The sequence below is a fragment of the Hibiscus syriacus genome, unplaced genomic scaffold, assembly GCF_006381635.1.
Source record: "Hibiscus syriacus cultivar Baekdansim isolate YM2019G1 unplaced genomic scaffold, ASM638163v2 tig00110383_pilon, whole genome shotgun sequence".
Lineage (NCBI taxonomy): Eukaryota > Viridiplantae > Streptophyta > Magnoliopsida > Malvales > Malvaceae > Hibiscus > Hibiscus syriacus.
This window is the reverse complement of record NW_024062714.1, coordinates 886,440-913,771: the sequence shown is the minus strand read 5'-3', so window position 1 is coordinate 913,771 and position 27,332 is coordinate 886,440. Positions and strand designations below refer to the sequence as shown.

The 27,332-nt window shown below is 32.9% G+C and overlaps 3 protein-coding genes across 4 annotated transcripts; 1 reads left to right on the top strand and 2 right to left on the bottom strand.

Moving 5' to 3' along the window:
- Positions 1-9,053: 9,053 nt before the first annotated feature.
- On the top strand, positions 9,054-10,576 carry LOC120121846 (dof zinc finger protein DOF1.4-like). Its single transcript, XM_039141144.1, has one exon. The coding sequence runs from the start codon at positions 9,411-9,413 to the stop codon at positions 10,296-10,298; it is 888 nt and encodes a 295-aa protein (XP_038997075.1). The 5' UTR covers positions 9,054-9,410; the 3' UTR covers positions 10,299-10,576.
- Positions 10,577-16,757: 6,181 nt separating this feature from the next.
- On the bottom strand, positions 16,758-18,820 carry LOC120121857. Its single transcript, XM_039141151.1, has 3 exons — positions 18,624-18,820; positions 17,255-17,454; positions 16,758-17,124 (listed from the first exon to the last, which is right to left on the bottom strand). The coding sequence occupies exons 1-3, from the start codon at positions 18,711-18,713 to the stop codon at positions 16,872-16,874; spliced, it is 543 nt and encodes a 180-aa protein (XP_038997082.1). The 5' UTR covers positions 18,714-18,820; the 3' UTR covers positions 16,758-16,871.
- A 1,868-nt stretch (positions 18,821-20,688) lies between these two features.
- Positions 20,689-25,644, bottom strand: LOC120121788 (COP1-interacting protein 7-like). 2 transcript variants are annotated; one of them, XM_039141072.1, is made up of 9 exons: positions 25,414-25,644; positions 25,154-25,330; positions 24,676-24,803; positions 24,490-24,530; positions 24,312-24,367; positions 24,054-24,206; positions 23,407-23,636; positions 21,306-23,041; positions 20,689-21,205 (listed from the first exon to the last, which is right to left on the bottom strand). In XM_039141072.1, the coding sequence occupies exons 1-9, from the start codon at positions 25,470-25,472 to the stop codon at positions 20,987-20,989; spliced, it is 2,799 nt and encodes a 932-aa protein (XP_038997003.1). In that variant the 5' UTR covers positions 25,473-25,644; the 3' UTR covers positions 20,689-20,986. The 2 variants fall into 2 exon arrangements, with proteins under 2 accessions (XP_038997003.1, XP_038997004.1); XM_039141073.1 differs by having other exon boundaries at positions 24,312-24,364.
- Positions 25,645-27,332: the final 1,688 nt, after the last annotated feature.

The following is a 27,332-nucleotide window of genomic DNA, read 5'->3' as shown; positions in this document are numbered from 1 at the left end:
TCTTTCATCACTTTTCATATAAACACATAATTCACTTCACATGCACATTTATAATCACTTTCATTATTTTACATACCTGGATTGATTCTCTAACAATTGCATTATTTCATATAATATCATATTTAAGCATAAATGAATTATGCATGAAATCATTGTATCATATATATATATATATATGGATGCATGTACATGAATATGAAATCATGAATTCAACTACTAGAGATAGACTTATCGTAAGTCTTACATCCATACAATTCTATCTAGTATGTGCACTCACCTTAGCCTTGCTTACTTTGACTCGATTCTAATCTTTCAATTGTTCCAGAACTCGTTTAGGCTCGATATCTACATAAACATAATTTCTGAGACAATTATCAAAAACCTAAACCTTGCAATTAACCTCTAATAGCTTAAACAAATTTAAGGAATTAATATTTCACTTTGACCAAAGGAATAGTTTTATTCCTTAGTTGTTTCACTTCGTGAGCTAGTATTTGAACATGTTCTTCCTCATATGCCAACTCCAGTTGAACCTCTATCTCTTCTGGTGACACGATATGAGAGGGGTCTGATCTATATTTCTAAAGCATTGAAACGTGGAAAACATCATGAATATTTTCCATTTCAGGTGGCAAGGCTAGTTGATATGCCACTGTTCCCACTCTTTTTACGATCTCATAGGGTCCAATGAACCGAGGACTCAACTTTCCTTTTTGGCCAAACCTCAAAATTTTCTTCCATTGAGACACTATTAAAAACACTTTATCTCCAACTTGATATTCTATCACATTCTTTTTTAAATCTGCATATGATTTCTGTCTACCAGCTGCTACTTTGAGGTTATTTTGAATTACTTGAACCTTTTTTTCCACTTCCTGAATTAACTCAGGACCAATGATTTCTCTATCTTTAAGCTCGAACCAATTCAAAGGCGTACGACACTTCCTCCCGTAAAGAGCTTTTGATACTCGAATGATAGCTATTGTTGTAGGCAAATTCGGCAAGTAGAAAATATCTTTCCAACGATCCCTTTAATTCAATTACACAAGCTCTCAACATATCTTCTAGGATTTGGATCGTTCGCTCAGATTTTCCATGAGTCTGCGGATAAAATGATGTGCTAAAATTCAATCGAGTTCCAAATGTTCCATGTAATGACTTCCAAAAACTAGAAGTAAATCAAGGATCTCGATCAGAAACTATAGAAACAGGTACACCATGAAACCGTATAATCTCTCTTATATACAACTCGGCATACTTTTCCATAGAGAAATCAACTCGCATCCCTTGATAATATATCAACTTTCATCTCATAATCTGTACACTCTCCTTTTCTTATTTGATGTAGCTTCTTTGAACACTTTTCGTCACCAGCTTGCAATTCTTTAATTCGATCTAGCCATGATGCTTGAGAGTCAATTCAACACAGATAACACCATCTTCACTTAATGATAGTCTAGCATCCATAGCTCGTAAGGCTGTAAACGTCTTTTGGCTTAAAGCATCCGCTACCACATTTGTTTTTCCCAGATGGAAATCAATCACAATATCATAGTTCTTGAGAAATTCCACCCATCTTCTCTGTCTTAAATTCAAATCTTTCTGAGTCATCAAGTACTTTAAACTTTTGTGATCTGTATATAAATAACATCTTTCACCATACAAATAGTGACGCCAAATCTTAAGAGCGAACACTACTGCAGCCATCTCCAGATCGTGTGTTGGATAATTCTTTTCATGTGGTTTTAATTGCCTCGATGGATACGCTATCACTTTACCATCTTGCATTAGCACACATCCCAAGCCATTATGAGACGTATCACTATAAACCACGAAATTCTTGCCAAACTCAGGTTGAACTAACACTAGAGCTTCTGTCAAAACCTTCTTTAACATTTCAAAACTTTCCTAGCATTTTGGATTCCAAGCAAATTTTACCTCTTTTCTCAATAACTTAGTTAGGGGTAATGTTATTATCGAAATTTTTTTAACAAAACTTCGATAATAACCAGCTAAACCCATAAAACTTCTAACTTCTGACACATTCTTTGGAATTTCCCATTCCAAAATGGATTTGATCTTTTGAGGATCCACTCGTACTCCTTCTGCCGAAATTACATGTCCAAGGAATGTTATTTCTTTCAACCAGAATTCACATTTTTATAATTTAGCATACAACTTCTTATCTCGTAAAATCTGTAAAAGGATTTTCAAGTGCGAACTATGCTCTTCTTCTGACTTTGAATACACTAAAATATCAACTATAAACACCACCACAAACTGATCCAAATAGGATTGGAATATTCTGTTCATTAGATCCATGAAAGTAGCCGGTGCATTCGTAACTCCAAATGGCATCACGATAAACTCATAGTGACCGTATCTCGTTCTAAATACCGTCTTTCAAATGTCTTTCTCTTGAATCTTCAATTGATGATAACCTGAACGTAGATCAATATTTGAGAACACTAAGCTCCCTTTAACTGATCAAATAAATCATCAATTCTAGGGAGGGGATACTTGTTCTTGATGGTCACTTTATTGAGTTGCCTATAATCAATGCAAAGACGCATTGATCCATCATTCTTTTTGACGAACAACACTGGAGCTTCAGTGTATCTTTATGGAGCCATATTGAAAATCATGCTGTGGACGCATCTTGTCAGTATCGGAACAATGAAGTCCCTCAAGCATGATTTTCACGTCATTAAGCCAAAGGTCCACAGCAACAGGACTCTCTTCGGCTCCACCTTTAAATTCTGGTGCTCCTAAGCCCTTCAACTCCTTTGTAACATTCATTTTTGGAGTTGAAGTAGTAGAAAGTTGGAAACGCGCCAATACCGCATCCAATGTCCTAAAGAACACATCTTGATTAGCTACAGGCACTCTCGAGGGTGCCTGTTCTTCACTCTGCCTGGCCAGGGCAAGTGAATTACTGCTTTCAGCGGGCCTATCATCTCCCGCTTCACTTCTAGAGCTATCTTGTCCGAACATCTATAAAAACACAACCATATCATTCTATTAGCAACACAACATACTTACTATTCTATCATACCAGAAGTTTTCATTATTTTGTTGGCATGTATACATTATACGACACTCTAGACTCCGGTTTATGCCAAGAATCGACTAAACCTTAGCTCTGATATCATTAAATATAACACCCCCAACCCGTACCTGATCCGAATACGAGTCCGAGATGTCACATTGCCTTTTTTAAAATAATATTATTATCAAATAACAAAATATTTGAACTTATTTTAAGAAAATACGATAATATATATTAAATAATGTTTGTTATAAAATTTAGAGGCAAAAACGTATTTATAAATAGTAAAATACGGTATGAACTGTACCGTGAACAGTGCTACAGTGCATCGATGCATTACTACAGTGTATCGATGCACAAAAATATCGAAGCAAAATTGTGTATCGATGCACTGCAACAGTACTGCTACAATAACTTTCGTAAAACATGCATAAAACTCGTAAAAATTTAACCGTTCATTACTATACGTTTACATTTACATAACTACGTTCAAAACATTAGAAAAGTTGATCAGAGCGTTCGTACTAAAACATTTCTTACATGACAACATACTATATACAATCAAAATACATACTTTATCAATTACTTCTGATCTGATCTTCTAGCAGTGTTGTTGTTCTTGACACTCCTATTTCTGCTATTCTTGATTCTTGGTACCTACATGTAAATCACTTACACGCTAAGTCATCGACTTAGCATAATTAAATATATAACGATGAATTCATGAAACAACACTCTTACCGTTCAATCATAACATTATAACCTGCATGTATCCATTACACTACAACATATATTATCATGTCATGCATATATGAAATTTATCGTCTTACGCAAGTTTTACTTCACTTTATCTTTGTATTGCCCATGTACATTATTGAGAACAAGAGATAAAATAGTACACTGAGGTTGTGCACGAATGCTGTCACCACAACTCGAATAAATTCCCACTAGGGGCACTGAATATTTGTCCTAAAAGACCACTATGTCCCGAAGGACCACTATGTCCCGAAGGACTACTGTATATCCCTCTACTCTTGGCATGCCAATTATACCTACAACTCTCATATTCAATAACATGGGCTTAAATATGAATACATTTCTCATTTTCATATATCTTTCATCACTTTTCATATAAACACATAATTCACTTCACATGCACATTTATAATCAATTTCATTATTTTACATACCTGGATTGATTCTCTAACAATTGTATTATTTCATATAATATAATATTTAAGCATAAATGAATTATGCATGAAATCATTGTATCATATATATATATATGGATGCATGTACATGAATATGAAATCATGAATTCAACTACCAGAGATAGACTTATCGCAAGTCTTACCTCCATACAATTCTATCTAGTATATGCACTCACCTTAGCCTTGCTTACTTTGCCTCGATTCTAATCCTTCGATTGTTCCGGAACTCGTTTAGGCTCGATATCTACATAAACATAATTTTCGAAACTATTATCAAAAACCTAAACCTTGCAATTAACCTCTAATAGCTTAAACAAATTTAAGGAATTAATATTTCATTTTTTCTTTAGGGGGAATCGGTTCCCTACTGTGAGGGTATCGGTTCCCCTATTACGTTCTGTAAATTTTCACCCAAAATTCATCAACTCATCACTGAATTTCTTCATACAAAACTCCTTTCATATCACTAAATTCAACTACAACCATTTTAACTAACTTCTATCATTCACACACCTTATTATCTCTAATACTTCATTCCAATTCTTAAAGCTAAGAATCATCCCAAATTTTTCAACATGTTTTAAATCCAATTCTAACACTTCATATTCCTTAATTAACCTCTTGACAAGTCAAAAATCTTATTCAAACTTCAAAAACTCATCTATATTAAAATTTCATCTAAAAACTCATTTTTCAAATTCATCTCTAAAACACTTATCTTGTTGTTTTAATGCCATATAAGCTTTCCTTTAGCTTATATAACATCCAAACTTCCATTACCAAACCAAAAATCAAAGAAACAACCAAGATTCAAATTCTTACCTTGAGCTTGGGTGCTTCACGTTTGAGAGAAGAAGATGAAGAAAGAAGGAAGAACAAATGAGAGAAATCTGGAAATATTTGTTTCCTACATAAGCCACACGTAGGTTTATAATATAACCCCATTTAATATTTTATTCATCCCCTTGTTCAATGTCCTTTTTACCCTTTTACTCTTCCTTCATTTGTTAATTAATCCTACACCAACATCTTTCAATTAATTCATTCACTTTTCAATTTATTTAATTTGGTCATTGAATTTAAAAATCTTACACTTAAATCACTAACCCGATATTGAGGATGTTACATTACCCGCAACCCATTAAATAACAACAATTTTAAATGCTTTAAATGCAATAAAAAATAATGTTCTAACTTGCTACACCTTTAAAAATGATCCAACAACTTGAAAAGGAAGATATCAGCAAAAGTTTCAATAAGTCTCAAGATAAACAAGTAAATAAATAACACCATAACACCATTAAGTCTAAATAAGTCTAAAATAAATAACACCATAACATCATTAAGTCTCAATAAGTCTAAAATAAATAACACCATAACACCATTAAGTCTCAATAAGTCTAAAATAAATAACACCATAACACTAATAAGTCTCAATAAGTCTAAATAAAATCAACATCAATAATATTCAATGTTTTTTAATCCTAATATATTATCACCGGAGACTTGTCCACTTCATCTACAATATAAAAAAAATCATAATATATTAGATAGTTTAAATTTTGAAATCAAAAGTAAATTTATAAAGAAATAATTTTACTAAACATTAAGAATTGTAATATTTACCTTCAATTAAGCTATAAATGTTGATAAGTATTTGTCACTGAAAATATCAAGTTTATGCATGACATGTGTTAATATTATATATATTTTTTATAAATCTCTCATTAAGCTATATAAGTTTACTTTTCTAGTTTAACGTATTTACAAGTTTTTAATACTCGTAGATTAGTCGAAATTGTATTTAAGGTATTGCAAGTCACTTTTGGAGTATTCGATGTAAATGTTATTTTGTCTAAACTCCTAGATAGTGATATATTTTTTTGTTGTGTAAATATTGTGTAGTTAACCAAATTTTTCTATTTTCCAACTTTACTGCTTGTATGCAAACTGGTTAACCAAAGACAAAGCATTGCTGGTGACATGAGCAACATTGATCTAATGGACATAAAATGCACATAAAACGTGAATTGGGCTAAACGTGAATTGTCTTCCATAAAACATAAAATAAATTGAAAATAAATAAATTGGGCTAATAAGCCCACAATTTAAACGAGATTTATTTTTTTAGGCCCGAAGCCCGCACGGGCCGCGGGTTATGCGGGTAGCCCGCTGGCCTTAGCCCATATACCCACCTCTACTTAAACCTTCTATTTATAACTCCTTTCTTACTACTACACTTATCTACACTTACTCAAATCATTTTATAACCATATAAAACATCATTATATTCAATATCTCATCCAAATTCTTGAAACCAAGAATCTTACTAAATTACCAACATGTTCTAATTTCATTTCTAACACTTCATACTTCTTAATTTAACTAATGACAAATCAAATTTAATCTTAAACTTTACTTACTAGCTATTTTCCAAGATTTCACTTGGAAACCTCTTATCTTTAATCCTTCCTAACTCCTTCATCTTTTGGTTTTAAGACAACTTAAGTTTTTCTTAAGCTTAAGTATCATCTAAAGAACATAAACCAAGCTTAAGTTCAATAAATAATAAGCTAACAAGAAGCTCACCTTGATAATTTGGGGTTCACGGCTGAAGGAGGAAGAAAGCTATGGAAATCTTGATTTTTCCTCCTCAAACTCCACGTAATTATAAAATAATCATAACCAAATTTTTAATTATTTTCCTTGTCAAGTGACTATTTTTCCCTTTCATTCATCCTTCTTTGCTATACAGTCTTATATAAAATATCATTTAAGTCCTTAAACTTTTCAATTTATCTAATTTAGTCACTAAATTCTAAAAGTTTACAATTTGGTCACTAACCCGGTATTTAGGATGTTACATAATGATTAATTTTTAAATAAAATTTGTATGAAATATATAATTTCTTTATAAATTGAATTCAAGTACTAAATCATATATTTATCTTAAAAATAATATAAAAAATAAAGTTTTTCATCATCATCATCTTGTTTTATAATTAGAAAATGCATATGAATCAAGGAGGTTATAGGAGCAAGATGCCAAGAAGGATTCATATGTGATTAATAATGTGCAGATTTTATAATTTATGTATTAATATTATTTTTATCATATAAATTATAATATTTAGATTATTCAAAATTTTTATTTCTTAAATTAAAGACTATTAAGATTAAATGTACTTAAACACAATATTATTGTAGGTTACAACAACGATAATACAAATCAAACTATTATTCAATCAATTATATTTAATTATAATTATAATTTTAAAAATATATTAATAATTGGAATATTTGTTTATTATTTAGTGTTTTATAAAGTGTTTATTAAATTATAATCATAAATGATATTTTTTATAATTATTGATATATGATTTCTTATTTAATTAATATAATTTTATATATGTAGAATTCATTATATGACAAGTTTTTTAATTTTATTTATAACACTATAATTCAAATTATAATATTATTGAAAATATTTAATATTTTATCATATTAAATCAATTGTAGTTTTAAAATTTAATCATACTTGATAGTTGAGTGTAGATAGCCCTAATTTAGGGAATTTGTAGACACAACTTGGAGCTGATGATTCACACATATGGGGGGTTGATCCCACAAGTGCAAAATCACATGGAAGGGATCATCATCACCTACCCCGCATCACGTGCTGCCAAGTCCTTTTAACTTCAAACTTATAGGTCCATTGACCTCTCTTCAATTTTTTTCTTACAAATATATACAATTAAATGCTTGATTGAATTTTTATATATTAATATTTGAGTTTAAATCATGTCGCCAATCTTCAAAACATAGATAAAATTAAAATATCAGAAAAAAATTATTTTATAAAACCTTAATTTAATAATTATCATTGAAGGATTTTATGTCATCGATAAAGAAGATAATTGAATTTACATAGGATGTGAAGCATGACCTATTGTAATATTTATATATTCTTTGAAGAACATGCTATTGCAGCATGACCGCTCTATTATTATTAATTACGTATATTCTGGATTGAATGTTTATATATTTATATTGGAAAGAAAATTATTTATATTAATGTAGAATTAAAATAAATTTTCATATTTTTACCATCAATATTTTAATATTTTAACATTTCACGTATATAAATATCGAACATGACTTGAGTGTATTATGTTATAGCATGAAATTTTATTTTATTTATATTACTATTTAGGAGATCAATTTAATTGATGTTATCAGTTAATTGAGTACAAATTTAATTATAAAAATTGAAAAATGATAATGAAAATATTAATAGAGATATTACTATAATGGTTATTTTGTCTTTTCCTTTTTTTATATAATCGTTAAATAAAGATTAAATTTTTTAATTAGTATTTGTTCTATAGATGAATTATGAATTTAATCTATATAGTTTAATTTGATTAATTTTAATTTTTGTATTTTTTAAAATTTAAAAATTCAATCCTATCATGTGATTCGCATGATATATACAATTACATAGTATTATGCATCAAATACTCATTAATTATATTCTTTTAAATTCATATGGTGCATGCAACCTTTCTTTTTCATAGCTTATATAGTTCACTGTTTCTTTATACGTACAAGCATGAGGCTCTATTCTATCTATCTTCTCTGTACAGCCCATAGATACAATGACTTCACTATCAATGGTCCAGACAATCCCACGTGTCATCAACCCACCTTCACCTTCAGGACTAAGGAATTCTCATTTTGCAGTATAAAAATTATTTGGAGAGGCCAAGAAGGATGAACGGTTCTACATTTATGAATTAGAAGAAACCCCACCCCGCCCCCATATTTCATCAACCAAACCAAAATTCCCAACTAAAATTTAGGTTTTGGATCTTATTCTAATATTTAATAATTATTTGGGGTTTAGATTAGATAGTGGAGGGTGGCATATATTGAAGAGGTAGGTTAGATTAAAGAGAGAGGCTCAAAGCATGCTCACTTCTCATCACCTTCCGGGGAACTTCCTTGAGCTTCAAAATAACACCCTTCCATATCCAAAATCTTCACAACATCACCCTGTTTGGCTTACAAGGAACAATTTCATCATCCTCACCCCTCTTCGATCCAAAGGCTAGGATTTCATTGCCTTTTCACCTCCGATTGCAGATCAATATGGGGCTGAGTTCCAAAGAGGTTTCCAGTAGGTGGAGCCAATCCTTGTTGCAGGCTCAAACTCTGGAGTTGCCCAAAGCAATGAAGAGGCAGCAGCAATCTGAGCAGCTCAAGTGTCCCAGATGTGATTCTAGCAACACCAAGTTCTGTTATTACAACAACTATAACAAGTCTCAGCCTAGGCATTTCTGCAAGTCTTGTAAAAGACACTGGACTAAAGGTGGCACTCTCCGCAATGTTCCTCTTGGTGGTGGCCGCAAAAACAAGCGCTTTAAGACCACGTCCAATACCAACACAGCTTCCGCTGCCACAACTACCAAAACAAGTATTGCCTTCAAAACCTCAACTGCTTCTGCTGTTAACAATAACTTCATGGCAATTCATCCGTCACAGAAACAAAGGCGGGATCTTCAGCTTCCACTTGCTGACCAAAAGAACATATCGAGTATGCAATTTCCGGTGATGGGTCGTCCAGTTCCATCATCTTCATCGTTTCTGCAGAATCCTCTCAATTGCAGCAACTTGGACAGCAAAAGTTTCAGTACAAGCAATGGTGTGATTCTGGGTTCGACTTCAACAGCCCCGTCGTTGCCTCAAACTCAAGCCTTACAATTCCCATTTTCAAGTTCAAACTCAACTTCTTTTGAAACGATGTCAACAACATTTCAATCTTCATGTATCTATAACTACACTGGTGAAACAATGGATGATCCAACCATCACCAGCATCATCATGCCAACCCCAAGTGCCACTATTTCACACACATGGCAAGTACCTATCACGAGCAGTGACATGGACATAGCAAATTATTGGAATTGGGACGATATTGATGCACTTGTCTCTACTGATCTCAACATACCATGGGATGATTCCGAGATCAAACCATGAAGATGTTTTAACCATATATCCATTCTCTTATAGTATTTTTTTCTTGATTTGGGTTTTCTAATTTGATGAAGGGCGTTCTTTTTTTTTTCTTTGGGTGTTTATTTTCCCTTTCGTAAATTGATCATTACCATGTATAATCTCCCCTTTCAACTTGTAACTGATAAAAATGACGAAGCTGCCATTTTTTTCCTCAAATTCAGCTTCTGGGTGATGGTGTACATTTTGTACTCTACCTCTTATAATATAATGCGAGAATATATATCTATGAATGTGTATTTGGGGTTATTGATTATGTTATGATTGGAATAAGAGGAAGCTGTGATGGGGTCTCTTCCAGCTATGGTTGGCAAACTGGATGTGATTGAAGATTCTGTTGGATATGCATATTTCTGGATATCTGAATACAACTAATATTTACATGGATTCATTTCTTCATAATTTATGAACACTTGTTCTGAATCATTCTTTTTTCTTTGTCCTGACACCATTCTGGTTGTAAAGTTGTTTCATGTATTATAAACCATGTGCTTATAGATTTTATTGATGTTTATTAATATTTTATTAGACACCAAAATCTTTGTTCCATTATGATCTGGCTTCCTCATCCACTTAGATCCACAGTGTTACGGTCTTAGAGAGGCAACATGGTCCGTTGTCTGTTGGAGTCGATCCTGAAATGTAAATATTCACACTGTTTTTAACTCGAGTAAATAAAGTTGTGAGTTATTTGAATAGAATCCTAAAATTATTATTATTTTTCTTCCTAATCTGCTTTTATTGTATTCAATCCACGGTCTTAGTAAAAAGTAAACAGTTTAGTCATATTTTTTAGGGTAAACTACGTAGGTGGTCACTAAATTTTTAAGGAGCTTTCGATTATCGAATTTTTAAAATATATATTACAATCACTAAATTGTTAATTCACTTTCAATATAGTCATTATTATTAGGAAATATTGATGTGGCGTGTTAAAGTCTTTTTCCCACAAAAAAATTAAGGTTCCAAATTTACAGCCGTAATCAAGGTTAATTATTTTTATATAAATAGAGCGGTTGTTGATCAATCTCAACGTTGAGAAGGATTCGTTTGAATAGAAGATTAATATAGTTTGATTTCAAGTTAATCTCACAATTGATATGGAAATATAAAAAAGTTTAAACTTTTAGTTTCAATTAGGATTTACCTGGGATTTGAGGAGATTTAATGATTTTTTGACGAGTTTGAATCAAAAGAAAAAAAAAAGATGAGTAGTTTTGTGGAAGAAATCACTAAATGGTTACATAAACCATGACGAAAGGAGAAGGGAGCCTAATAGAGATTAAAAGATAAAACTTTTTGATCTGTCATTTTTTTTTGGATAATTAAAATTTTTATTACCCAAATGAGCAGAATTATGCTACAAAACAATCATCAAAGGAAAGTCAACAAAATCATGAATAACCTATTACAAAACAAATTATAGGTTATTCAAGACTCCAATTCTTACAAAGAGTGATATTAATACTATCTAGTCTATTAATGTTCCGACCTCTTAGTTGAATGCCGACCATCTCCTTGATAGCTTTAAGAATTTCAACTACAGTTCTAGAGTTTCCTTTGAATAATCTTCTGTTTCGTTCCTCCCATAGAGAATAGAGGAATGCACACCATGCAAGTTTCAATATAGTGATAAGAAGGGATTTACCTTTCCAAGTAAGGGAAGCCGATGCTAAAAAGTTGTTCCAGGACAGTGTTGTTGACCTTAATCCGGAGAGGTGCAGAATGGCCTTCCAGAGGGAGTTCGCCATTGAACATTGAAGGAACAGGTGGTCTCTTGTCTCCCGATCTTCATTACACAGAACACATAAGCCATCGGTTATAATGCCCATTTGTTGAAGCCTATTCCGAGTGGGAAGTCTGTCCAAGATAGCCATCCAAGCAATCATGTTGTGTTTTGGAATGTGTAGAGGAAACCAGATTATGTTATGCCAGTTGACTTTGTCTCCTTTAACTCTAATCTCGTCCCAGATGGCACGAGTCGTCGTAGCTCTTGTAGAAAAAACAGTTTGTGCTTCTCTTTTAAGGTTTAGAAGTTTTCTGAAGCTCCAACTAGCATTAGTACCACCTTCTGAATGCCAGAAGTCTTTATTTTTTAACACATAGGATTTCACCCAAGCTACCCACAGTGATCCCTCTCCTGCTAGGATGTTTCTGATTAGCTGGATCATGCATGCTTTGTTCCATGCTTTTAGGTCCTTTAAGCCAAGTCCTCATTCAGATTTCGGATGGCATATCAATTTCCAGCTTACTCTAGCTCCAGTAGCAGCCGTGTCAGAACCTTTCCAGAGAAAGCGAGAGCAAAGTTGCTGAATTCTGTTTATAATAGACTGTGGTAAAAGTAACTGCCTGCACCAGTAGTTAGCAACACTAAATATGACAGCTCTGATAAGTTCAAGTCTACCTGCATAAGACAAGTGTCTTCCAGTCCAGTGATAGAGCTTGGATTTGATTTTTTCAATGAGAACTACACAGTCTTTTTCAGAGAGTTTTCTCGTAACTAGAGGGACCCCTAAGTATCTTACAGGCAAGCATCCATGTGTGAAGCCCATGATTCTGTGTATGGTCTCTATGTTATTGATAAGGATACCAGCAGCATAAAATTCACATTTAGCCGCATTGAGCTGTAGTCCAGACATTTCATAGAATTTATCGAGGACACTGATGACTCCTATAACAGATTCCACATTTCCTTTACAAAAGATAAGGAGATCATCCGCAAACATTAAGTGAGTGAGACCAGCAGTTTTGCATTTAGGATGGTAGCCAAACATACCTCGTGCCGCAGCTAAATTAAGAATTCTGGAGAGTACATTCATTGAGAGGGTAAATAAGAATGGAGAAAGGGGGTCACCCTGCCTTATACCCCTAGCGCCCTTGAAGTAGCCGATCAGACTGCCATTGAAAGAAATGGAGTATCTTGCTTGCGTGTAACAAGCCTCAATCCAAGAGATGAAAGTCCTTGGAAGTTCCAGAGCCTTTAGGATTGCAGAGATGAGGCCCCAATGGAGAGAGTCGAAAGCCTTTCGTAGATCAATCTTCATACAACATCTTGGGGAGATAGATTTCCTTCCGTAGCCTTTAACTATTTCTTGAGCAAGGAGAGTGTTGTCAACAATGCTTCGACCTTTTACGAAAGCAGACTGATTCAAAGTTATCATTTCTGGGAGCAGATTGGTCAACATGTTGACTAAAATCTTGGTAATTGTCTTGTAGACAACAGAGCAGCATGAAATTGGTCGGAAGTCTTGGATCTTACTTGGATTTGGTACTTTGGGTACCAATGCAATTGTAGTAGCATTGAATGCTGGCATCAACAAAGTTTCTTGAAAGAAGTAACGAATCGCATTCACTACATCGTCTCCAACCACATTCCAGCATTTTTTGAAAAAGTAAGGGGTGTAACCATCTGGTCCAGGAGCCTTATCACTACCCTGATTAAAAATTGCTGCTTTAATCTCCTATGTAGAAACTCCCTTGACTAAATCCGATGAAGCTCCAATAGGTAATGTGTAGTGTAGCAGATCTTTGAAAATTGATCTGTCATTGTTAACCATCAAATTAGCTTAAAATTAAATTATGTTAATATTTTGGTTAAATGAAGCTTTCACACTGTTGGATTGTCCGATAATCCTTTTGTTAATAAGAAACTCAAATTATATCGTGATTGTTAATTTAAAAAATCAAGATTTTTAGAAGAAGATTCCACATCATTACTTTCTAACGAAAGCTAACAAAGTGATACTAATAAAAACAAATTAAAAGTTTAGTAATTGTAATGCAAGTAATTGTAATGTAAGTTTTAAAACTTTATTGGTTAAAATGAGAGTATCGTAAAGGTTTAGTGACTATGGATATAGAGATTTGGGTTATTTGGGCACAGATATTCATGATGAGAATGCTTGAACAATTGCCAGGCTATTTTCGGAGGGAAATGTTAACGTGCGACAGTTTTAATATATTGTTAAAAAAATTGTTATTAATTTTGTTATTGTTTAAATAATAAAATCGGTAAAAAATGATCGAAAATATTATTAGGCGCTAAAAAATGACCGATTTTGTTATTATTGGGTGTTTTAACTGGATTTTTTTAAAAAAAAAATGACTGGAAACATTATTAGGCGCTAAAAAATGACCGAAAATATTATTAGGTGCTAAAAAATAACCGAAAATATTCAAAAAATGATATTTAGGTAAAAATAATAATATTACCGGTAATGTTTTACCAATTTTATTATTTAAACCAATAAAACTAGTAACATCTTATTTTAACCTTATATTAAAATACCGTACTGTATAACTTCATAGAGCAGAAAATTGCATCAAATAACTAATCATACGGATGTTTGATTATAATATGAAACCTTCATTGAAGTGCTCAAAATGAAGTGACTAGGGGTGTAAACGAGCCGAGTCGAGTTCGAGTATTGTTAAGCTCGACTCGACTCGAAAACTCTGAAATGGAGTTCGACTCAACTCGAAAACTCGCGAGCTTAAAATTTTCAAGCTCGACTCAAACTCGAAATCCTGAACTGAAGCTCGTGAGCAGCTCGAAAAGGCTCGAAATGAAAAAAAAATTCTTAAACTTAACTCGATTGAAGCCTCAAACTCAAACTCGAACATGAATCTTAAATATATGAAATTTTATTGTATTTAAAAAAAAAATCAAACATAAACATAAATATTAATATTATTATTAATTTATTTTTTAAATAAAATCTTAATATATTATATTTTCGAGCTGCTCACGAGTTTTTCGAGTCGAATATCGAGTAGCTTGTTTAAGCTTATTAAGAACTCGAGTCGAGTCCATTCGATCCGAGTATTTATCGAGCTTTGATCGAATCGATCTCGAATAACTCGCGATCTGTCTCGTCTCATTTACACCACTAGAAGTGACTGATGATGTTACCCAACAGAATAGACTGATTTTCCCTCTAAAACTTGGTAACCTACAAGGTGGACACCTTTGATTAATTTCTTTTTATTTATTTTGATCATCTACTTTTTATGATCATATATATTATGAATTTATTATAATTTGATTATTGAATTGTTAAATCTTGTTATATTGATGAAATAACACGTTAATAAAATTTTAATTTTTAATTTAATCAATAAATATAAATAAAATATTAAATTAGAATTTATATGAAATTTTAATTGTAGTTATTTTTTTTTGTTCGCTAACGGAATCCTACCCTCCGTCCTCTATTGTAGTTGGCGACAGAGAAGGAACCGCGGGACAGAGAAGGCTTGTTAGAAATAGAAAGAATTAAATTATATTTAAATTGTATAGTAAAAAATACTAGAATAATAATATTTATTTAAAATTAATACGTCAAATTAAAAATTAATTTCTTTGTTAATATGTCATGTCATCAACATAACGTGAACTAAGATTCATTGAAAAATTATAATAAATTAATAGTTGAAGTGATTGAAATATAACTTATAAAAGTTTAATGCTTAAAAATGAGATGAAACCCAAACGAGGATGATTATCCAACTTAAAACATCGCTAGGAAACTCAAAACACCTCTTGCTCCTAAAAACGCGCGGGAAAAATAATGGTCCTCTTCTACCTCTTATACGGATGTCTCATTGATTGTGGCGACATATAAAAGCAGCTGCCGATTTAGCACTTATACATTCACTTTAAATTAGTGTGGAGATATGTATAAGTTTAGTGGGTAATAGACGAACATGGATGTAAAAAGTCATATTTGTCGTGAGTAGTGAGTAAGTGATGGGTTTAAAATCTTATCCGTTCCGTATCTGCCTACCCATTAATTACTCAACTTATGTAATTTGTCAGGTCGTTGCCAGGCAGAGATGAATGGTGGGTATCTAGTTGAGTATTGGGTGTAGGGTGGATTGAAGAATGTATTCGCGTGAGAGGGTATGAATTTAAAAGTTTTATCTGACATGGGTAGTAGGTAGATGGTAGATATGAAAATATTAGATGGGAAAGGAGACGGAGAAAGGATATCCGCAGCTGCCCGTCTATTTTTCAATCCTTGTAATGTAACATTCTATAATTTGGATATGAAAAGGAATGACGAAAGCAAGAAAATTTTACCTATGAGATAACAATCATTTACTAGATTATTAACCTTGAAAATTCCATAGCGTTGGTTTCATGTCAATTTCATGGTTGGTCATTTAAGCAAGTCTTGGCGTCATGCATTTAAATTCTGAAAATAAGTCATTTTTGTATAGTTTCCACTGGCTCTCTTCTCTTTCTTTTTCTATAGTTTCCATCGAGAGTACTGTATATTACTTAAAAATACACCGTCAAATGTCATTCTAATGATAACATGTTATGAGAAAAGAAAAAGAACCACGAAAGCCTAAACAAACCAGCAAAATGCTGAAAAAGAAACCTGTAATGTAAAGTGGGAAAAACACAAGTCCATGTCAATGGTTATGATACATATAGATAATCAAACATGTTGTCTACAACAAAAACATTAAGGTCAACCGAAAATGAATAAAAAATTTAGAATTCTTGTGACATTCTCCGTGCATATCCATTTATAGGTTTCCCATCCTCACTCCGGTGTCTTTGCCATAGTTAACTGTTGCCTCATCAGCCTTCGAATAACTCACATAGTAAAGTTCAGAGACTATGGCTGTTAAGAAAACAAATGCAGCCCCAGCGCCAAACACACCCTTTCTCAATGTAGCGCATGATGGGGGATGATTTAAGAAGTTCTTGTACTTGGTGTGATGTGCATTCCGCACTGACCCTGCCAGCAAGCATGCCTCCGCAATGAAAAAGAACACCCTGAAATACCGATGCAAAAGGTCATTTAGACGATAGGAAACTGGCAGAAAGCATTGAAATGCAGCCATTGACAATGTTGCTCAAAGACTTCTTGACCACGAGGACAAGATTGTTTAAGCTAAAAACATACCAACAAGTGATAAATAGGACAACTGCCCATGCCCTAGATCCACTTGGTCTCATGGCCTTCCCACAGCATAAGCATCGGCTAGCCACCATTATTAGTAGCTGACTAAGAAGAAGGAATAGGAATGAACCCACACCCAAACCAGTTGCAATGTCCTCATCATAAACACAATAACTTTCTTTTGCATCATTATCAACAGTGGCCTGCAAAAAGAAAATGGTGGAATGCCCAGTATTATAAACTAGTTTGTCATCCGATATTGGGAAATTCATGGAGATAAAAATGTCAAACGGCTTCCAGAATCTATTCCTTGAAACCAAAAACTTTGTAAGATTAATACCTTCTACCTGTACAAACTCATATTTCGCTTAACACTATGAAACCAACATAGTGAATCAGTGTGTGCAAATTTAACCGTCAAAGATCACCCAATAAAAGAGGCACTACCTTATCCAGATAAAAACAATAATACAATATGTACACAATAATATTTTTCTAAGTTACTCTTGAAAGAAGCATATAGGCTATGATCATAAAACCAACCACTACCCTGCCTCAAACTCATCCATAAAGATAAGCATCGATGACAATTCGTCGATGCAATCATCAATTTCCATTACAATAACAGAGCGCAAGCATACTCAAGTACTAAATTTGGATTCAGCATGGACACGAGTCCTTGCTGTCATTAGATTGAACTTGTAATTAATCCATTGCAGCAGTAACGTAGCATCTAAAAATCTAAAGTGATATTATTATTAAAGACTGAATAAATTCTCAACATTGTTTCCTCTAGTCTTTTCCTTGGTATTTATAGGAGATTCCTTTACCACTAATCCAACAAGCCTGTTCATATAACAACTGCAGCAAAACAAAGTTCCCTCTTTAGTACTTTAGCTATAGGCCTCCTTAAACTTGCATTTGAATCTGTTAGCCCATTGTTTTAATAAAATCGATTCCACTTTGCAGCCAAAACTATTTCTAGGTTTCATGTTTCTTTTAATGCGCACTTGATGAGAAATGGAACTTCAATACAAAACCATGACTCTTGCCTATCTGAAAAACAGGTTTAAGCAGTTTCATTCTAGATCTAAGGCATAATTATTACAATTATGCGTCTTTTAAAATTCAAGGAACCAAAGAGATGGAACTTTTTGCATACAATAAGAAAAAAAAGGCCTAACCTTTCTTTTTTATATGAAATCAGAATCCCGAATTCGCAAATCTTAAACAAAATAAACTAGCCAAATTTCTGGAAATTAGCCGGTTTAAAACAGGAATATCCTAGGAGAAGGAAAACAAACTGAAACAGCAATGAGTTACTACAAAAGGCAATTCAGTAAATATAAAGGGAAGAGTAAGAAGAACTGACAGTGCTTCTCCTTTGCTCAGCAGCAACAGCGAGTGCGAAAGCAACCAGATCAATCACAAAAACCAGAGCCAGTAACAGCATTGAAGCCATAGTTCAAACAAACAAGTAAAACCTAGAAAGGAAAAACAAAAATGGCGAGACAGGGAAGCAAAAGGACGATAACAAAAGACAGAGTAATCAAAAGCGTAAAGAGAGAAGCAAGTGTATAATGAATAAGTAATTTAGAGGACGCTTTTTATCTGGAGGGGTTGAGGTAGCAATAGCATTAAGCAAAGGCACCTAGATTCTCTCTTTTCCTATATTTTAAGGAACATATTATTAATATTTAAAAAAATCAATTAATTTAAATACAAGAATCATCGCTCTAAGCTTTCTATTGCGTGGAAATAATTTCAAACCACTTTTTTCTTCGTCCAATAGATTCCGATCGAATTTAAAATATAACATTTTAAATATAAATCGACTTTGAATTTTAAAGCAATAACTTTATATATTAAAAAAAATTAAAATTTAAAATTTGAGCAACCAAAGTGAACCTTTTCGTTTATCAACAGCTTGCATCCGGAGGTTTCAAATATTTCAAGTTAGATTAATTGAATGGAATGATTATTAATTTATATAAGGGTAAATTATATGTTTAGTACCTAAACTATTGTTATTATTATTATTCCATTTTGATATCCAAATTTTATTTTATTTTTCAAAATCATACATAACGTCTAGATTAGGTTTCAATTTGACATTACCTTATGATGACACGTCAATATCGTTAAATTTTTAATGGCAGGATACCAAAATTAAACCTAAACTAAACATTAAATGTGATTTTTAAAAAAATCAAGTTTGAGTACCCAAACGGAACAAAAGTAATAGTTTAGATACTAAACTTGCAGTTTACCCTATATATAATTTTGATGATAAATGTACCCAAAAATTAATTTATTTTAATTATATACATTTTCAGGAATAAATAAAATATTTTTTATATAAAATAAATATAATTATTTATATAATTAATATGTAAATATTAAGATTTTACTTGATAAAATCAAAAAATAAAAAAATTGAAAATTAGAGATACAAAAACAAGAAGATGAAAATTTAAACTTTTGTTTCATTGGTATATGCTTGGTAAGGAAAATAAAATAATTAAAAATTTTATTTTTTCTTTCCATTTATTGTTGAGTAGTTGAAAAATATTTTTTTAAAATATATAATTTTGAACTATTTATATCTGTAATCAAATCTACAAAGGAAGACCGAAATTAAGCTACAAAGTTTTAAGAGACAAAATGCATTTTTATCATTATATTAATTTAAAATTTTATTGTTTTTGAAGGGATGAAAAAACAATTAAACCACTTTTGGAGGTCAAGACCAGTGTTTACCCCTCTGCATTAACGGCAGACTACAGCTCTCTTATACATTTCATTTTTTATAGTTGGTGTAATTTCTGATTTTTTTTAGATTATTGATAACAATAGTAAAATACTTTGTAGACATAATTATTGGAACTCAAATCTTTTTTAAAAAACAAAATGCATTTTTATCACTGTAATCACTCAATAGTTAAGCTCTCGTACATTTCTCCTCTCTTGTCATTTCAAATTAAAATGCTTTATTTGTATACACATGATAATGAAAAATATCATATCTTTTATTATTTTTTCCACACCAAATACACTCAAAAATTATTTTGTTTTAACTCTTCACTCCTTCCATTCTTTCTACTCAATCAAACAAACCTAAATGATGTAAGTCAATAATAGTACATGTCATTTATAAAAAATAACCAAATCAAAATTTAATGTATACATTTATATAAAAACAAAATCTATATATCATATAATATATAATATATTTTACCAAAGTTCACTTGAATGATTTTGAAAGGTAATTAAGAAAAATGGAGGTAATATATTTTTAGTGATTTAAATATAAATATTATTATGATGAAGCCATGTAGCACAATATAACTCTTAAAATATACAAATTACAAACGAAAGGAACTTTGTTTTTCAAGACAAAAAGTGACCGACAATCACAATAGAAAAGCAAATGGGAATACAAAGAAATACATGTTCACTGAATTTATTTAGTATTTTATAACTTATTAAAACAAACAATGGTGGAACGAATTGCAATTGTAACTTACAAATATTGACAATGTATACAGTAACGTGCATGAGGATCCAACTTTTCTATTATATGATCTGCAGTGCATGTTCCAAGCAAATTCAACAGGTAGGACTTTCCTTGGCTCGAGAGATTCCAGGCTTGAATCCGATCCTCCTCAAAAGGTCTCCAGAATAAGGTTCGGATATCATATCCCAACCATTCATAAGATCTTTTGAGGCTTCTTTCTAAGTTGCTCTGAGTTTGACAGGATTCACCCTGCTGGTTGCTTGAGCAGTAGATACATTTTTGTTCTTATCACTCTTTATGGAACCTTTTGTTCCCTTACTTTCTAATGGTGATTTCGTGGATACAGATGAAGCATAATCAGCAGCGGCAGTTCTCTCCGCAATTCTTTTCTGCCTTTCAATCCGTAGTTCTTCCATCTTCTTCCGCATCTCTTCTTCCTGGTGATAAGCATATTAGCATTAGAAGCTATAAAGAAATAAAGGGAAACGGTTTATATTAAAGCATATTGGTTGCTACTTGGAAGACATTAATCATTACCTTCTCCAACTTGCTCTTTTGAGTAATGGACCTACTAACAAGAGATGGTTTCTTACTCTTGGACACAATTTCAGTTTTGCTTCTCCCTGCAGGTCCATTTAAAACTCTAGACCTGGCTTCCTTGGCTGGCTTTTTCATTCCTTGGACTTCATCATGCTTGGAAATGGTGATCTCATGATCAGAAGAAACTTTCTCATCATCACATTTTCTAGCTGCACTTCTATTTGTTTCAGTAAATGACAAATCAATTTGATAATCCATTGTCCAGGAGTCTCTGGAGGATTCGTATCCAGGGTTTCGTTCAAGCACCATGCAAAGATCAATTGGCTCGGCATCAAGTCTCTTATGCTCATCTTGTGAAACATCTTTTGTGCCATCTGGTTTGCTAGGTGAAGTTAGATCTGCAACCATACTTATATCCGTTTTCAATTGGGAGTCAACCTGATCAACACCTGCAGGCCAAGCTGCTACCATGAAAGAATCATCAATAAGAACATCTTTCCTACTCTTCTGAGAATATAGAGGATCACTCTCAACTGATAAAACGCAATCACCATTAAAAAGCATCTGATTATTGGATGAATGCTGGTTTTCGGACTTTATGGGGTCATTTCCAGCAAACCAATCTTCTTCCTTTCCATACCTGATTATTGTTGACTCATTTGCAGAGGCAGATACGGGATCACCAAGCTTCTTACCAGATTCAACCGATCTCTCTGGAGGTAACAAATCCACTTCTACACTGTCCCCTTTCTTCATGACAGGACGATAGTTCTCTCCATTAACAAAATCATCCAACTTCACCCTAGTTTCATTAGTCTCAACCCTCTCCGTCACGACAAAAGAATCAACCAAACCTGCCCGCTTAATTGGAGCTTTCTGTGATTCTAAGTTCAAAGGAGTAGTTGCAGAAAGCTCACCATCAAAGTTTCTAGCCATGAAATGTTCCTGAACATCCTCAGCTTGCTTCCATTCTACTTCATTCATACTTGGATTTTCTTCACCCCTCATTAGAAGGTTTTGGAGAGCATCCCAGTTTCCATTTCTTTTTCCTCCTTCTGATGTGTTTACGTCGAGGTCATCAGAATCTCTCTCACAAGAAGCATCGGATGATTTTTCCACAATGTGGTGGCTCTTGTCCGCACCTCTTCTTTTTCTGTTACTTGAATTTGACTTGCCTGATTCCTTCAGTGACTTGACTGCATCATCCACTTTCTGTTTTAAGAAATCTGCATCAATTAGATCATCCTCAGAAGAATAAGATCCATCCGAAGCTTGATCTTTCTCTCCACTCCTCCTGTTTGGAGTGATGTAGTTAATATTACGAATGACAACTGTTCCAGACGACTTCTTACGGTTTTTCTTCCTAAATGGAGGATCTGGCGATGAATGTCTTCTATCTTCCTGTTGCACATCTGAACCTGACTCACTTCCAGAGTCGGAACCACTGAACTCTGTTTCCCTTTCTTCTCCTGAATAATCAAGTTTTTTCCCATTCGAAAATTTCTTCTTTAGCTTGGAAGTTGATTTCTGATTAAAATTAGGAGGCCACTGCATATTCATTGGATATGGAAGTGGTACAGGCTGCATAGGATGGAAGGGATATCCTTGATATTGAGGTAGGTGGCCTTGAAAATTATACATATGCTGAGGCATCTGATTTAGCCATTGCATTGGAACTTGACTTTTTGAAGTAGTTGATGATGGTGTCTGAACTGATGCAGGCAAATTATCATCTGCACGTACATCAGAGAAACCAAATATTATCTATTGGAATATAAGCAAATTTCATATTTAGTGTAAATAAGAGATGATACGGTTGCTATCCTAGCATGTTCTAAGAAGCATGGATTCTAATCCAAAAGTATATTTTACATTCAGTGAAGTTAGAGAGGTCTTATGGATGCCTATCCAATATGTCAAGCAAGAAGTAAGACTATATCCAAAGTGGGAATAAAGTAAATGCTTTGCATTTACACAGACAAGAGCAGGTGATTCAACAGGAACGACAATGATAATGATAAGGAAATGTATTCTTCAAGTATGGTTGTTGAGAAGCTGTAATGAAAAGGCAAGGAAAAGCTATAAGCCTCTGAGATACCTTTCTTGGAATCCACAGCTCCAGCACATGTGTCTGATGTTGATCCTGCTGAAGATTCATTTGAAGTGTGATCATTAGAGATGCTAATTCCATTTGCAAGCACAATGCCAGATGTTCCCAACAGTGGCAGTTCTGATGGTGAGCATGCCTCAACTGCAGCTAATTCTTCCATCCAAAGATGATCCGCATGCTTTTTCTTGCATAATTCCTTGAAATTAATGCTTGCTTCCCTAAAAATAATCAATGCTTAATTATAAGACCCTAAGTAGGCTGAATATCAGGTAAAGGGGACAAAATTATGGGCTTATGTGGAACTAATTTGTGATAGCTAAAACAAATTTAGTGCATCTGTAGCTACTTCAAAGACACTTTCTTTTACAGAAAAAAAGTTCATGAACAGATAAAGATGCAACTTTAATTCCTAGTGTGTGGTAAAAGTAGAAGAAACGAAAAGAGGAATATGAAGTGAACTATGAAAGTAGGGTCCTATTCAAATACTGTCATTTGATTTAATGAATTTCAAACACTTTCTCGTTTACCCATCTTTTTATTTTGTTTATGCTTCCAAAATAAAAACTATCCCATAATACTTGTAGTTAATGTTTCGGTTCTTTATCTTTTTGGACAAAAAAAATAATGTTTCATACCTTAACCTGGATGCCCCAAATGCATCTGCAAAGGAGATGAGATGTTCCATATTTTCCATTGCAAACCCAGCAACCAGCCCACGAGCATAAGTCATTGCTTGTTCTTTCCATAACAAGGCTTTTCGAGTTTCCAGTAGCCGTTGAAGTTGAACCCTGCTCATGAAAATGACTGAATAAATCAAATCAAGGGCATCCAATGCACTAGGAGTATGTATTACTATCACCAAAGTTAGGCCATTTAAGGATAAAATAAGTTACTTGGAGTTCTCTTCCTGTTTAATCTCATCTTTTATCTTGAGTTCACCCTTCACCTGGTGGCAAATGAACATAAAAGAACACAATAAAACACTTGAAAAAACAGATGTGAATTTCTGGGGCAAAAAAGATCGCATTTAGACTATGAATTATTCAAAAAAAAAAAGGTAAAAGGGAATACCTTTGTCAAATCAGTTGGCTTCTTTGTATGACCATTTGCGTCTGAGCCACATGAGAGAAAAAAATCAATTCGGAGATTTGCAGATATTTGAAACTGAACTGTTATGCAGTTTTTATTTTGAACCAACAAAGAGATTTGAGCAAAATGGAAACTTTTGGTAGCAAAAATTGAAGTCATTGAGCATACCTTCCTCCTGCCTTCCATTGGCATTAGCTAATTCGTTAGCTTGAATTGATCTCTCAATTTGCAAGATTTCTGTTTCTATGGTGACAAACCTTTCAAGAACTGCTGGTGTGCTAACAAAGCGCACAAATCTGCAAAATAAAAAAAAATAGTAATAGTGCTTTTCAGACTGTCGCTTTTCAAGCATGCACCCCCTAACGAACTAACATATTAGAATCCACCATCAGATTGCTCTGCTGGGAAGAATTATCAGAATTCAAGAAATGCAAGGACTAAATGCTTGACTTCCCAGATGATTACCCAACACTCGAGTTTCGTAGATAAATTAGCATCAAAATTGATTTTGTTCATAGAAAGAGATCCAAGAATAGATGCACAGATAAGAATTACGGGACATACAGAAAAATCAGATTAATAAACTATGCAACTCAGTTCAAACTAAATTTCAACTCGAATGAATCAAGAATCAGTAGCAAATTACCTCTCAAAAGTAGCTTTGGTGAACCAGGGTGTGCCAGGAGCAGGTGGCTGCAAAGTAATCGAATACCCACCTTTTGAAATCTGATCTCTTGCAAATTTGAGATGACAAATGAAGGGTTCAAAAAGCCCAGAAGCCAGTTTCTCATTTTTCCCTTTGTAGAAGAGAACCAGATCAAATCTTCAACCCCAAAAAAAAAAAAACACACAGCTTAGTTCAGTTATTTCGTTATGAGAAAGTGCAAATATCAAATCGTAGCTTACCTAGTTCTAGTTGGAGTGAGTTGAAATAAAGCACGATCAAGGATAGTAGTTGAGTCCATTGATAGAGAACTCAAACAAAAAGCATAGTAATGATATTCTTGAAGTAAAGTCCAAGCTTTGGGTTTGGTTTTGGTGTTTATTGAGAAAGTGTTGCAAAGCGCAAAGCTTAAAGTGAAGAGTAAATGGAAGTGCTGGTCACAATCTCGAAGATGTAGATTTTGTTTGAAAAAGATGATGAACAACTGTAAATGAACGTGAAGGAAAGAGAAAGCTAAGAGAGATAGGTGGATCGAAAGCCAACCGAAAATGATGAAGCTTGGCACATGCAAATATTGATTGGAACGTGAAAGGCCCACTAATAACTCATCAATTTTTTCTTCTAATCCTAAAAATTACTACCAACATTTTTTTAGTTTTATCTTAATACAATCAATAATGTCAGATAACCTAAATATCTGCAACCAAACATTGTTTCAATTACATGAAGATGATTTTAAAACTTTGGGTAAATTTTCTAACTGGTCACTCATTTTCTAAGATTTTTACCAAAATAAAAATTCTCTCAATTTAATCGTTCGAACATTAAAATCTTAACGATGATAGCCATAAATTACCTAGTTGGTCACTAAAGACTTTCATTTTGATAATCAATTTTTTATATATATTTTAATTATTCAACTATTAAATTTCTTAAGGAATGTTGATATGGCCTTTAACCAAAGAAAACTGATTCTGATTTATGAAAGTAAAACTCATTTTTATTCACACCTTCAACCTCTTATCGTCTTCTTACTCCAGTTTTCCCTATCAACTGCTATCATAACTCTGAACAAATTAACACGTCATTTAAACTATCACACCTATCAACTGTTACTATAATACTGTTGATGATACCAGAAAATCAATGATGTTGAAGTTTGATAATTACATTATATTTTTGTTTTTATGATTTTCTTATATTTTCATAAATGAAGGTGAACAAAACTTTATTAATTGTATTTAATTCTGCTTTAATTAATGACCGCACGTGAAGGGCGTTGAAAAGAGACGTAGAAGAAAGTGGGTTGAAATTTTAAACAAATTTTCTTGGTAAAAAATAGGTGGATTAATTCATAGGTTGTTTCCCATCCTTATCCTCACGTTGGGTTAGTGACAAAATTAGCGCCGACTTGCGTTTTAATTTATTCTTAAATAGTTTTATTATCGATAGATGTGACATGTGATAATCTGAATCTTAAAATCTAAAAGTCTTATATTTTGAAAAATATATTAATTTTATTTGTAACATTTTTTAAATAAAGTTTCATTTATAAAATTGTTTTACGACATTAAAACACTTTGACTGTAAATGAGTACAAATTTTATCTGAAATCCAACGGGGAAAAAAAAAAGAAATTTCCATCTTAGATCTACCATGAGTAGGTAGAATTTGGAGACAGCACCATATCAAATCATAGCTGGAACATGTAACATTTTCATATCAATTAAGATTTATGACCCACTCCCTCTGTCATTCTCTTATGCCTCACCAATCAAACCTTATTTAATTTCCCCTTGGCATCTTGCAAACTTCAATGAGATTCTTCAACACAATATTCCTTACAATTTCACCATCTAAGTTTGTTCAAAATGTGTTGTTCCACCCTGAAAATGAATGCTGGCCAGGCCTATACCTACTTCTTGATTTTTAGAGACATATTCAAAGATTAATTATTTTATTAAAAAAATGAATGCGTAAATTACTTTTTTTTTAGGTATTTAAAATATTTTTCGTTTAAAATTGGAGTTTAATGTAACACTCATAACCCGTATAATTATATCTATACAGATTATAGATGTTATCCGAATTTCTAAACCCATTTTCAATCCAAAATCGATTTAAAATTTATTCCCTTAAAATAGTAATTGATTTTATAAAA